Source organism: Pipistrellus hanaki (assembly GCF_964339955.1).
Source record: "Pipistrellus hanaki genome assembly, chromosome: 14".
NCBI classification, from domain to species: domain Eukaryota; kingdom Metazoa; phylum Chordata; class Mammalia; order Chiroptera; family Vespertilionidae; genus Pipistrellus; species Pipistrellus hanaki.
This window is the reverse complement of record NC_140516.1, coordinates 49886597-49897922: the sequence shown is the minus strand read 5'-3', so window position 1 is coordinate 49897922 and position 11326 is coordinate 49886597. Positions and strand designations below refer to the sequence as shown.

At 42.6% G+C, this 11326-nt stretch overlaps 1 protein-coding gene across 3 annotated transcripts in view; it reads right to left on the bottom strand.

Moving 5' to 3' along the window:
- Window positions 1–260: 260 nt before the first annotated feature.
- INPP5F (inositol polyphosphate-5-phosphatase F) overlaps window positions 261–11326 on the bottom strand; it is a 45440-nt gene continuing 34374 nt past the window's right edge. Inside the window, exons 14-20 of one of the 3 annotated variants that reach the window (XM_084904423.1) lie at window positions 9760–9877; window positions 7712–7910; window positions 6044–6115; window positions 5323–5396; window positions 4809–4937; window positions 3890–3977; window positions 261–2383 (exon numbers count right to left, since the gene is read on the bottom strand). In XM_084904423.1, coding sequence (XP_084760549.1) covers window positions 1231–2383; window positions 3890–3977; window positions 4809–4937; window positions 5323–5396; window positions 6044–6115; window positions 7712–7910; window positions 9760–9877 — 1833 coding nt within the window. In that variant the 3' untranslated portion in view covers window positions 261–1230. Of the gene's footprint in view, window positions 2384–3889; window positions 3978–4006; window positions 4051–4808; window positions 4938–5322; window positions 5397–6043; window positions 6116–7711; window positions 7911–9759; window positions 9878–11326 lie in introns of those variants that run through there. The other 2 variants (XM_084904424.1, XM_084904425.1) reach the window with 2 other exon arrangements.

Below are 11326 nucleotides of genomic sequence, written 5' to 3'. Positions count from 1 at the left end.
AGTTCCCTTGAAAGGAAAACCCTCTTTCAGAGAACCGCAGCTCTTCCCCTGTGCCCTGCGTGGAGGAGATGCTGTGTCCTCAGACTCCAGTCTCTCTGAGCAGGTAGGAAAGAGAACCCTGGCCTCAGAAGCCCTTTGCTCCCTTGCTATACATGTGGACATTAAAGTTGTCGATCTAACTATTGGAATCACCAGAAAACTTACCCATAAAATGCTATTCAAGGAATTCTCATACATTGTCATTTTAAATTACAATGGTATTTTATTTTTTAAATAGTCACACGATTTGACACTTCACACACACAAAAATACATCACTAATAAATAACAAAAGTGGAAATATTTAGCAAAGTTACAACAGACAATGTTTAGCTGAGAATCACGTCAACAGAGTAAGGCTCTAAAGATACCAGATAAACCAGATTTTGTTTGGAATAACTTTTTTAATCTATGGGCTTATATAGAAGAGTTTCCATGTGGTCAGGGTTATGGTCATAAAACCAATTTTAGCACAATTGTGCTTCAGTTTTAATAGTCTACACAAGATGTTAAGGAATGCCTACAAAATTTCAATTACCGACTTACCTGAAAACGCCAAAATTAATAGGTACTGGTATTCAGATTTGATGTCTCAGGTTTTATTACTGACATATCTGAATGCTCCTAGACTTTGGGGTGTACAGAGTGGCAGGAAAATTAAGATCAAATGGGCACACATTTCTTAACTATGCCAGTAACCCTTAATTCTTCATAGGGAATGGTTAAGCCATCTTTTTATATTAAAATGCTTCTCCATATTAGTAACACTTTTAAAGTCACTAAAAAGTAAATGCATTTACCTTGTAGAGGTAATACACAGAAATGTACTGAGAAAAATTAAATTTCAAAAAAATGCTAACCCCCTCAATGTATCCATGACCATCCTTTGCGTCTACTTCACACACAAAAAGGTTCAGGTTATTATACCCCAAAGTAATCTATCCCTGAATTACAGTCAAAGAGACAAACAGCTCTGTAGTGTTGAAGCTACTCAGGTCTACACATTCTAGGATGATGCACCTCTGTTGTCCTGACTCTCAAATTTGGAAATCTGCTCAAGTTCATATTCTTTTAAAAACTTTCCCAGGAAATGGGATTTATGATCCCTAAATTCAGAGTCAGTGCAGGTTAACATAGCCTCCTATGTGAAACCCTTCTTTTTAAGTAAAAGCTACAGGATTATGGCTAAACACTAAATCTGAATTATTCGTGTCTGGCATTGTGTAAACATACTTTTGAGTTCATTCTGCTGGACTTCGTTAACCACCTCAGGCTCCGCGGGGCTCTTCTGAACCTTGGCCACTGCAAAGCTTATCCCCTGGGTTAACCCGGCTTGGGTAATGTTAGCCACCTGGACCATGGAGCTCCGAATCTTCGCGAAGGGGGAGACTGCTCTGCTGCTGCTCTCCGAAGGAGAAGGAGTTACCTGAAGCCCCGTCTCAAGTTCAAGCGTGCTGGATCCAGAGCCGGGGGTCTTCTGAGATACAACTGAATGCACCGGTTCGACAGACAGAAACTGCTGGCCTGCTGCGGGAAAACACACATCTAATTGAGATGGCCGAGAAGGTATCTGCTCCGTTGGTTCAGATTGGGTTTCTTCGTTGGAAACTTGATTGGTGGTTTGATTTCCCTCCTCACTAGCCTGCTGAGAAAGAAGTCTGGTTTCCGACAGTTGAGTCATTTTGTTTTGTGCATCTTGTACAAATCGGTGGCAGTAAATATCCATAGGCTTGGCAAAGCCAGTCAGTATGTGTATAGTATCAGCAGAAGGGCTTTTTTTTAAAGGCGACTCACAGCCTTTTCCAAACTCACTTCCACGAGCAGCAATAGTAACATCAGTAGGAACATAAATGCTAACGTCGGTGCTGCTGATAGACTGGGATCTGCCTAATCGAGGTGCGGAAGCAATGATGCCACAGCTGGGAAGAACGTAGTCTACTGGCCCCACGTTCTCCAAAGAGTGCGGCAGCTGCCGGTCCTCATCAGACTTGGAATTTGTGAGGAATTCATCCGAGTGGTAGGAGTCATTGTCTGAAGACATTTCCCCATCAGACTCCGCCTGGACGGTGCTATCCATCACTCCTGTGTTTTCCATGGTTTCAAGACTACTATCTGATTTCCAAAGATTTACTTTCAAGTTTGGTTTTAGAAAATTAACTTTCACTTCAGGTTTTGCAAAGTTTCCTAGCCTTCGTAAATTGCCAATATTTACATTGGATCTGGTCTGTTTCACTTTTTGATTTAGAGATGAAAACTTGCTCATTAAAAATTTTTTCCCCTGGGCCAGAGAGCCTTGGTTTTGCGATCTGATGCCAATTATGTCTTCATGAGGTTTACTGCTCTTCCTACAAAGTAGAAGAAAGAAAAGTTAATTTCCCGTGTAATTCAACATACCATTTCCAATTCCTAAAGTAAGTAAAGATCCTATTATAAAAACAGTGCATTGCTAATTTATAAACTAAGATATCCCCTTGGGGTTGTCACTAAAACAGGATGTCCAGAAATATACAAGCTGTAGATGTCATTGAAAATAGCCATGTTAAAAATGTGAAATGAATTTTAATGGTATATATTGGGTTTAAGTATTATCATTGCAGCTTGTAGTCACTAAGGTGATTGATGAGGTCTGTTCTCTTTTCTGCTCAGTCTCTGAAACAGACAGTGGGCAGAGTGTGCAGGAGAGCAGGAGGCTCTCAGGACACGGGCACGTGGTTCAGGCACTGAGGGAGGGACACGGGGTCTGGCTGTGACTGCACCCCCAGCCCCCAGCGCTCTGTCCTCCCTGCCTCAGGCCGGCCACCAGGTGCACCACTGGCCGCCCTGTGGAACACTGCGCCTGCGGCACTTTAACTCTGCTTGGCGACTTCTTTCTGGTAACTGGGTTTATCCTGTTGAGTTCTTTAGGATCAAGCTGTTTGTCTTTGGGTGACACTGTTTGCTGCTGCATGTTCCCCTCAGCTGTGTTCTAGGCGTGCAGAGCGCAGGAACGAAGGGAGGAAGGGAGGTCTCCCAACCGTGGCCTCAGCCATGTTCCTGTGCGTCCTGAGAAGAAGTTTTTCTCAAAAACCCACACCCCAAACGCACACTAATCCCCTTTCAGAGGCTCCACATCCAGACCTAAATGACGGGAAAATCAACACTGGCTCCGAGTGGGAATCTACTGCCCCGGAACCAGAGCTGTCTGTACGCACTCCGATCGGGCTGAATTCAGGAAGAGGTGGAGCGGGGAATCTTGTTTCCTACGTTCCCTGTGGGTTATCTGAAAATATCTGAAAAGATTTGGGACATTTAACACAACTAAATTTAGTGGCTTCTCCTTTGGCATCCTTCACGACCGGTACAAATGAGAAAATTGTGCTATTTGCCACACGTATCTTGAATGTCTGACTTAGTGGTCATGCAATTCTTTTGTAAAAATTACAACATCAAAGACAACGGAAACCATTTTCTCTACTAACAAAAGACTGAACAATTTTTTTCTAGATGACCAAATGGCTCCCTTCTCTAGAGGAATGTAGACCATGGACATGCTCATTAGATGGAAAACTCAAAAATTTAAATGTAAAATAATCTGTTTATAGGCATTCTTTCCCAAATTAAAAACCTCGTGTTTAAAGCATAGTGGCTAGTTTCTCTACAAAGTTGTTTAAATTGAAGTGTTCGTCTTAAGTATATTTTAAGAGTTTAAAAGTATATTACTTGTGGCCATAATTTTAATCCACAGAAATTTGATACTTCTCTCAATACCAATTCATTACCATAATGTGATTCCCCCCACCTGTGCAAATATTTTTAAAGAAGACTCAATAATGTCTTTATTCTTGAGGGGAAAATCAAAATAGTATACTCACCTCTCAAGTTTTTTCTCGATTATAGGTACATCTAACCCCATGGCTTGCTTGGTGATCTGCAGCATCTCTGCAATGCACTGAAGGGTATCTGAAACCCAAATATAACTGCTTGCCACTTTCTCCAGAAACATACTAAAAAATTAGCAGCTCTAACTCGGAACCTTAAATGAAATTTGCGGTCTTTCAGTTAAATACAAAATTATTTGCTTCAATTTACAGAAAACAGCTATTACATTACTGCTGTGTGTGTGAGCGACACGGTACTTATGTAGCTGGGTTCCAACTTATGGTGGAAATTGCACCGTAGGAGTGGATCTCCGATGGAACCTGAGGACTTACGGTACTTCCCCCACTGATTCAGTGTTGTAAAAGTGATTTTTTTTACAGAGAGGAATGGAGAGGGATAGAGAGTTAGAAACACCGATCAGCTGCCTCCTGCACACCCTCTACTGGGGATGTGCCCACAAACAAAGTACATGCCCTTGACCGGAATTGAACCTGGGACCCTTCAGTCCACAGGTTGATGCTCTATCCACTCAACCAAACCGGTTAGGGCTGTAAAACCATTTTTACCAGGAAGAGTGATTAAAGAGCAAAGGAACCAAATCAATTGGAATTTAAGTGCTAGATGCCGAGGGTAATAGCTGTGAACCAGACAGACATAGTCCCTGACTATTACCCACACGAGACACACACGGTGCTCCGGCCACACACAGGACTCTAATAGATTCCCTTGCCCAAAGCATCCTGAATTCAAACAACCTCCCTGTGCTGCTGAGAACAAAGTTGCTATTTCAAGGTCTCCAATCACAAAGCTATTTCCCTGGATCAGTTAGCTGGTAAGGGTATGCCCTGCGCCAATTCCGTCTGTGCGTACAAGAGCAGATGAAAGCTTCCACTCGGTACTCCACCTCCTCACCTTTCCCATCCTCCTCCGGGTTGCGCATCACCGCTCTCAGGGTGTGGAAGTAGCCGCTTGCTTCTTTGTGTCTGTAGTGCAGCCGCATGCAGGAGAACTTGGGCTTACCAAAAAGCGTGGGCTCAGGACCTGAACACCAAAGGGATGTGTGTAAATCCTGCACACCTACTTTCTCCCACGTCTCCAAAGACCAACTCACTCATCCACTAGGTGACTTGGCACTTTTTTCTCCAAATTTCAACAAAAGCACAGGAGCATTAATGACGGTTTGCTTCAACCTCAACTATGTAAACTCTCGATCTCTGGGTTAATCTTGACAAGACAATAAAATAAGAACTCATTTTTGGATTATGTCCATCACTAATCTCTAAAGAATAGAAGGGAGCCCTAAAAAGCACGACTAGGAATAGCCCTCTGGTCCTAGGAAGGTGGTATGCCGGCTGCGTAAACAACGTGGCCTCCTCTTGGGAGAAACTGTTTGCTTCCCGTGACTTGGGGAGTGTCTTTAATTTACCGATTTCTATTTTTTCCAGGTCTTCTAGACTTAGTCGTTGGTACTGGTTTACTTTATCAACTTCATCATCATAACTAGACAAAGGAAAAGGGATTAAAAGGAGTATTAAAATCAGAAGCATGTTTATCTTATAGCTGAGGTATAGTAACAACTATGCAGTTAAAATCTGTAGCACAATACGCAGTTAAACATTAGTTAGGTGTAATGAAATACATAGTTCAATAGTTAAAGTCAGTTTATAGATCTTTCACTAAAACTCACAGCAAAAATAATTTGTTTTATAAACGTTTTGCAAAAAAAAAAACAAACAACAAACTTAAACCTTAACCTAAAAGGAAATTAAATAATACAGAGCATGCATACTGAAGCTATGTATTTGGGAATAACACAGTATATAAATTATATCCAAATCAAGAGGGAAAATCCATGTGATCAATGCCGATAGGCACCCAGGCCAATGACAAAAAAAGCAGAACAGCTCACACAAAGCCAAAGAGAGTGAATACTGGGGGAAACCACCCTCCTTCTGGCAAGGCTGTGAAGAAGCACTTGTGACTCATCACTGTATCATCACTATGATGATGACACTGCACACAGAATTATCTGCCAAAGCTGTATCAGTAACATTTCTTTAAAAAAAAAAGATTCTTAATTTCCTAGAAAGGAAATTTACTCAGATTTTAAAACAAAATTTAAAGCTTTAAATCAATAAGCAACTTACTAGGCAACGTAGTAGGCAGAGTTAGAAAGCAGCAGGAGCACATCCACATCTCTGTGAGTAGCATCAATGAGGCTAAACAAACATGACACGGGCAATTACATATTATTTTCATCTAAATTTTTGCCAACCACTTGTGATAAAAGATGGGGGGGGGGAGTCCATCAATGTATAAATTTAATTTCAGGAGTAGGACACAATCTATCCATTTGGATATTTAAAAAAGCATCTGGTTTGGGAGGGTGGAATGAAGGACGATTTGAAGAGAAATCCGACCGCTTGACACTGAGCAGGCCTTCCATCAAAAGCCAGCACCCTCCTCTCTCCCCCCTTCGTCCCCTCCCCGTTCTAGCGTTTCCCCTCCAGACACACACAGACACACCATACACACCACACACACACACACACCCTACATACACACACACACACACCCATTCTAGCGTTTCCCCTCCCGACACACACACCATACACACCACACACACACACACACACACCATACACACCACACACACACCATACACACCACACACACACACTCATTCTAGTGTTTCCCCTTCCGACACACACACACACACACACACACCCGTTCTAGCGTTTCCCCTCCCGACACACAGACACACCATACAAACCACACACAGAACCACACACACACACCATATACACCCTCCACACACACACACACACACACACACACACCCATTCTAGCGTTTCCCCTCCCGACACACACAGACACACCATACAAACCACACACAGACACACACACACACCATACACACCCTCCACACACACACAAACCACACACCGTTCTAGCGTTTCCCCTCCTGCCGACGGGCCGGCCACAGGACCAGCACGAAGCCGCAGACGAGCGCATGCAGCCCCATCACCGACACAACGAGGGCGTAGAAACCACTGTCCTCGGGAGGAAGGGCCAGAAGGCTTTGGAAGAGGACGATTTTGGAGTAAAAATACAAGGCCACGGGCGCCTTCAGCGTGAGCGCGGCCAGGAGCAGCCCCGTCCTGAGGTTGGCGAGGGCGTGGTCGGCGGCGGGGCCTGCGGCGGGGGCCGGCCGGCCGCCCCGGGGAGGCCTGCGGGCCCGCGGCATCCCGGCGGCCGGTCCTGCCCAGGGCTCAGAGCTCAGGCCACCTGTGCCCAGCGGCCCGGCGGCACCGGAACCGGCTGTGCCCAGCGGCCCGGCGGCCCCGGAACCGGCTGTGCCCAGCGGCCCGGCGGCCCCGGAACCGGCTGTGCCCAGCGGCCCGGCGGCCCCGGAACCGGCTGTGCCCAGCGGCCCGGCGGCCCCGGAACCGGCTGTGCCCAGCGGCCCGGCGGCACCGGAACCGGCTGTGCCAGCGGCCCGGGGCGGCACCGCGATCCCGCAAAGCCAGGCCCCGCCCCGAACACGACACGGATGCGTCGCAGCGAGCTGTGCCCAGTGCGCATGCGCGGCTGATACCCATTTTTTAATTTATTTTTTTATTAAATGACAAAACGTATTTTGAATCAATAAAATATATTTTTAAAAAATCTCAACTTGACCAGATATGAAACAATTTAAAAATCTTTAAAGGTGTATTGAGAAAACCAGGCCCAAGTGTATGGCTAAGTCCTAGCATTCATTACAGAAAACTCATCGGGAATGTAAGCACGCAGTTAGCAGGCCATCTGGTTACCTGGGGTCACAGTCAATGAGGGCCCAGCCGCCGTGGAACTTCTCATCATCAGGCAGCAGGAGCTTCATGTAACTCTGTAACAGCTGGCTAATCAACTCCTGGTGGCTTCTCTGGTTTTCCTTATGCAAAGCTTCGTGCTCTTTCTCCTTGTTAAATATGGAGTAAAGATCTTCCGTCACTGGAATGCCTTGCATCAAATCTGGAGTAGAAAGTGTCAATATCTATCATCATTTTAGTTTCTTAATACATTAAAAAAAAAACCAAAACACCCAGAATGAAGACCTAACCCATAAAACTCTAAGAAAACACAAGAATAAATCTTCGAGACCTGGATTACACATGGTAGTTTTGTTGTTATTTTATTTTGTGGAGCAGGGTTAGGGGGAAATAGGGCATTAACATCATAAAAACAAACAAACAGATAAACTGAGCATCATTAAAATAAAAACTGCTGTATCTCCAAGGGAAATAACATGATAGTGAAAAGACAATTCACAGAACGGAAAGGTTGCTTATAAATCACCTATCTAATGATGGGCTTGTATCTAGAATTCCTGCAACTCAATAAAAAGACAGATAAGCCAGGCTGATGTGGTTCAGTGATTGAGCGTTGGACCAGGAGGTCAGGGTATGTGGCTGGATTGCAGGCTGAATCCCCAGTGGGAGGTGTGCAAAAGGCAGGTGATCAATGTTCTCTCGCATCATTGACGTTTCTCTCTCTCTCTCCCCCTTCTTTTCTGAAATCAATAAAAACATTTTTTTAAAAGACAAATAAGCCCATTTGAAAAGGATCTAAATAGACTAGCTAACTTCTTCCTAGGGTGGCATGTGGCTTACACTTTAACAAATCCTTATAATCCCATTCCCTATAGTTGTCTGGGACAATGAGACTGGAGGGGGCTTCTGGAAAAGACCTGCCTCTCTATCACTACAAGGGGAAGCAACAGCCCAGCCTGCAATTGGCCTGTCTCAACCTTGAAGAGATCAAACTGAGAAAGGGACAAAGCCTGAGTCCTCAAGGACATAGCTGAGTCATCAGACTGACCAACACAAGGAAGGTATCTTACTTTTCTGTAATAACGTGCTAAAACCCAGTTTTCCAGTCAGCACCCCCCATCTATGGCAAATGAACCAAACTTCTTTACACCAGACTTCTCAAACTACTAACTGGCCCGTGTCCAGGCCCCATTACTTAATGTATGATAAACATCAAGTTTAAAAATAGGATTTAAAAAGTATCAGAGACCATAGGTAAGGTATTACATTTGGTTCTAATCCATACTATATGTTTATTTAAATACTATAAGGAAATGTTTTCATAAAAATTAAATTTAAAACATGCCAAAGCATGAATTCCTCTGGGCAATCTACCTCCATTTACAACTCTTCCAAAAAAAAACCAAAAAAAAAAAACAACCCACAGGATTCAATTGTTTAGAATAAATTTTTAAAGTATATTGTTATTTATTTCAGAGAGGAAGAGAGAGATAGAAACATCAATGATGAGGGAGAATCATTGATTGGCTGCCTCCTGCACTCCCCACACTGGGGAGCGAAACTGCAACCTGGGCACATGCCCTTGACGGGAATCGACCCCAGGAAGGACCCCTCAGGCTGCAGGCCGGCGCTCTATTCACTGAGCCAAAACAGCATGGCTTATGTAATACTCTTTAATATGCTATTCAACCACACCCATGGAGAGAAAGAAAACCATCTCGGTACATCTCTCAGCCTTGCGTAAGGGAAAAACAAATAGAAGGTGGAGTTTTTAGTTGATGAAGTTTTAAGGTCCCTTATTTCTTATTTCATCAACCATGCTTTCTGTCCCATGAACAGCAAACTGACAGATACGTATGGAAATGAGAGGTTTCTTGTGCTGCTCCAGCCTAAAAAATTTGTCAGGTTCTAATCTGAAAATTTGAATTTGATTCATTTGGTAAGATGCTCAATATAGAAGCATACGCATATTATAAACATATGAACTATGTTAATAACGTTGGTTTCTGTAAAACAGTCACAGAAGGAATAACAAATTTTACGTTTCTTACCTATGACAGCTTGCCTATAAGCATCCTTAAATCGATTCAGGTAGTACCTATTTGCGGAGTTAACACCATCTTTCATCACTCCTGCTAACTTCCTCTCTCCTGTCCTCGTAAAGTCACCCTGACAAGGAAAACATTGACAGTTTATTTAAGCACAAGAATGTTCCCGAAGTCAAGGTGGGCTTGTACGACTGTAACTTCGTAGGCTTTTATAATTCCCAGTAATGCCGTTAAATTAAAATATCTATTAGTATTTGACTGTGACCCAAGCATGCCAAATAATTAAACATACTATTTGTAGCAACAAGCCTTCAGGTAGATGGAGCTTTAAGGTAAAGCCATTATTGGTGATTTATAGAACAAACAAAACCAAACAAAAAAGCCTTTAAACCTCAACTTGACATATTGAAAAACCACAAATTTCTGATGTGGAGAATGTGGACAGCTCCCTAAATTTCTGTCTGATGTACTCCTCCTCACTTATTTCCTTTCCTTTACTTGCTTGTTTTTGGAATCACACCCAAAATATCATTCCCAAGACCAACGTCATGGAGCATTTTCCCTATGTTTTCTTATTGGAGTAAACGATAAAGTTTCAGATCTTACATTTAAGTCCTTAATCCATTTTGAGTTAATTTTTATATAAGACAGGGGTCCAATTTCACTTTTTTGCTTGTGACTATTCCATTTTCCCAGCACCGTTTATTGAAGAGATTATTCTTTCCCCATAATGTACTGTTGACACCCTTGATGAATATTATCTACAGAACTTATTCATCTTATAACAGCTGTACTAGTTGTATATGTGGCTTTACTTCTGGGCTCTCAGTTCGATTCCATTGATCTGTGTGTCTGTTTTTATGTCAGTGTCATATTGCTTTGGAATCAGAGTGTTATACCTCCAGCTTTGTTCTTTCTCAGAAATGCTTTGGCTATTGGGGGGCCTCATGGTTCCATACTAACATTAAAATTGCTTTTGTCTATTTCTGTGAAAAATGCCACTAGAACTTTGATAGTGATTACACTGAATCTATTTATGGCTTTGGGTAGTATTATAAACATTTTGAGAATTTTTTTTTAATCCAAGAACATGGGATAGTTTTCCATTTACTTGTGTACTCTCAATTTCTTTCATCGATGTCTTATGGTTTTCAGTGTACTTATCTTTCACTTTGTTGGTTAACTTTATTCCTAAGTATTTTACGGTCTGTGATATTGTAAAGGGATTATTTTCTTTGTTCTTTTAGCAGACAGTTTGTTAGTGTATAGAAGTGCAACTGATTTTCGTAAGGTTGATTTTGAATTCTGCAATTTTATTGGACTCATTTATTAGCTCTAACAGTTTTTGGTGGAGTGTTTTTAGGATTTGCCATATAGAACATTATGTCATCTACAAAGACAAATTCACTTCTTCCTTTCCAATCTGGATGCTTTCTACTTTCCTTTCACAATTGCTTTGGCTAGAACTTCCAGTTCAATGACAGACAGGAATGGTGACAGTGGACACCAAAGTCTTGTTTCTGATTTTAAAGGAAAAGCTTTGAAGTTTTCATCATTGAGTATGCCATTA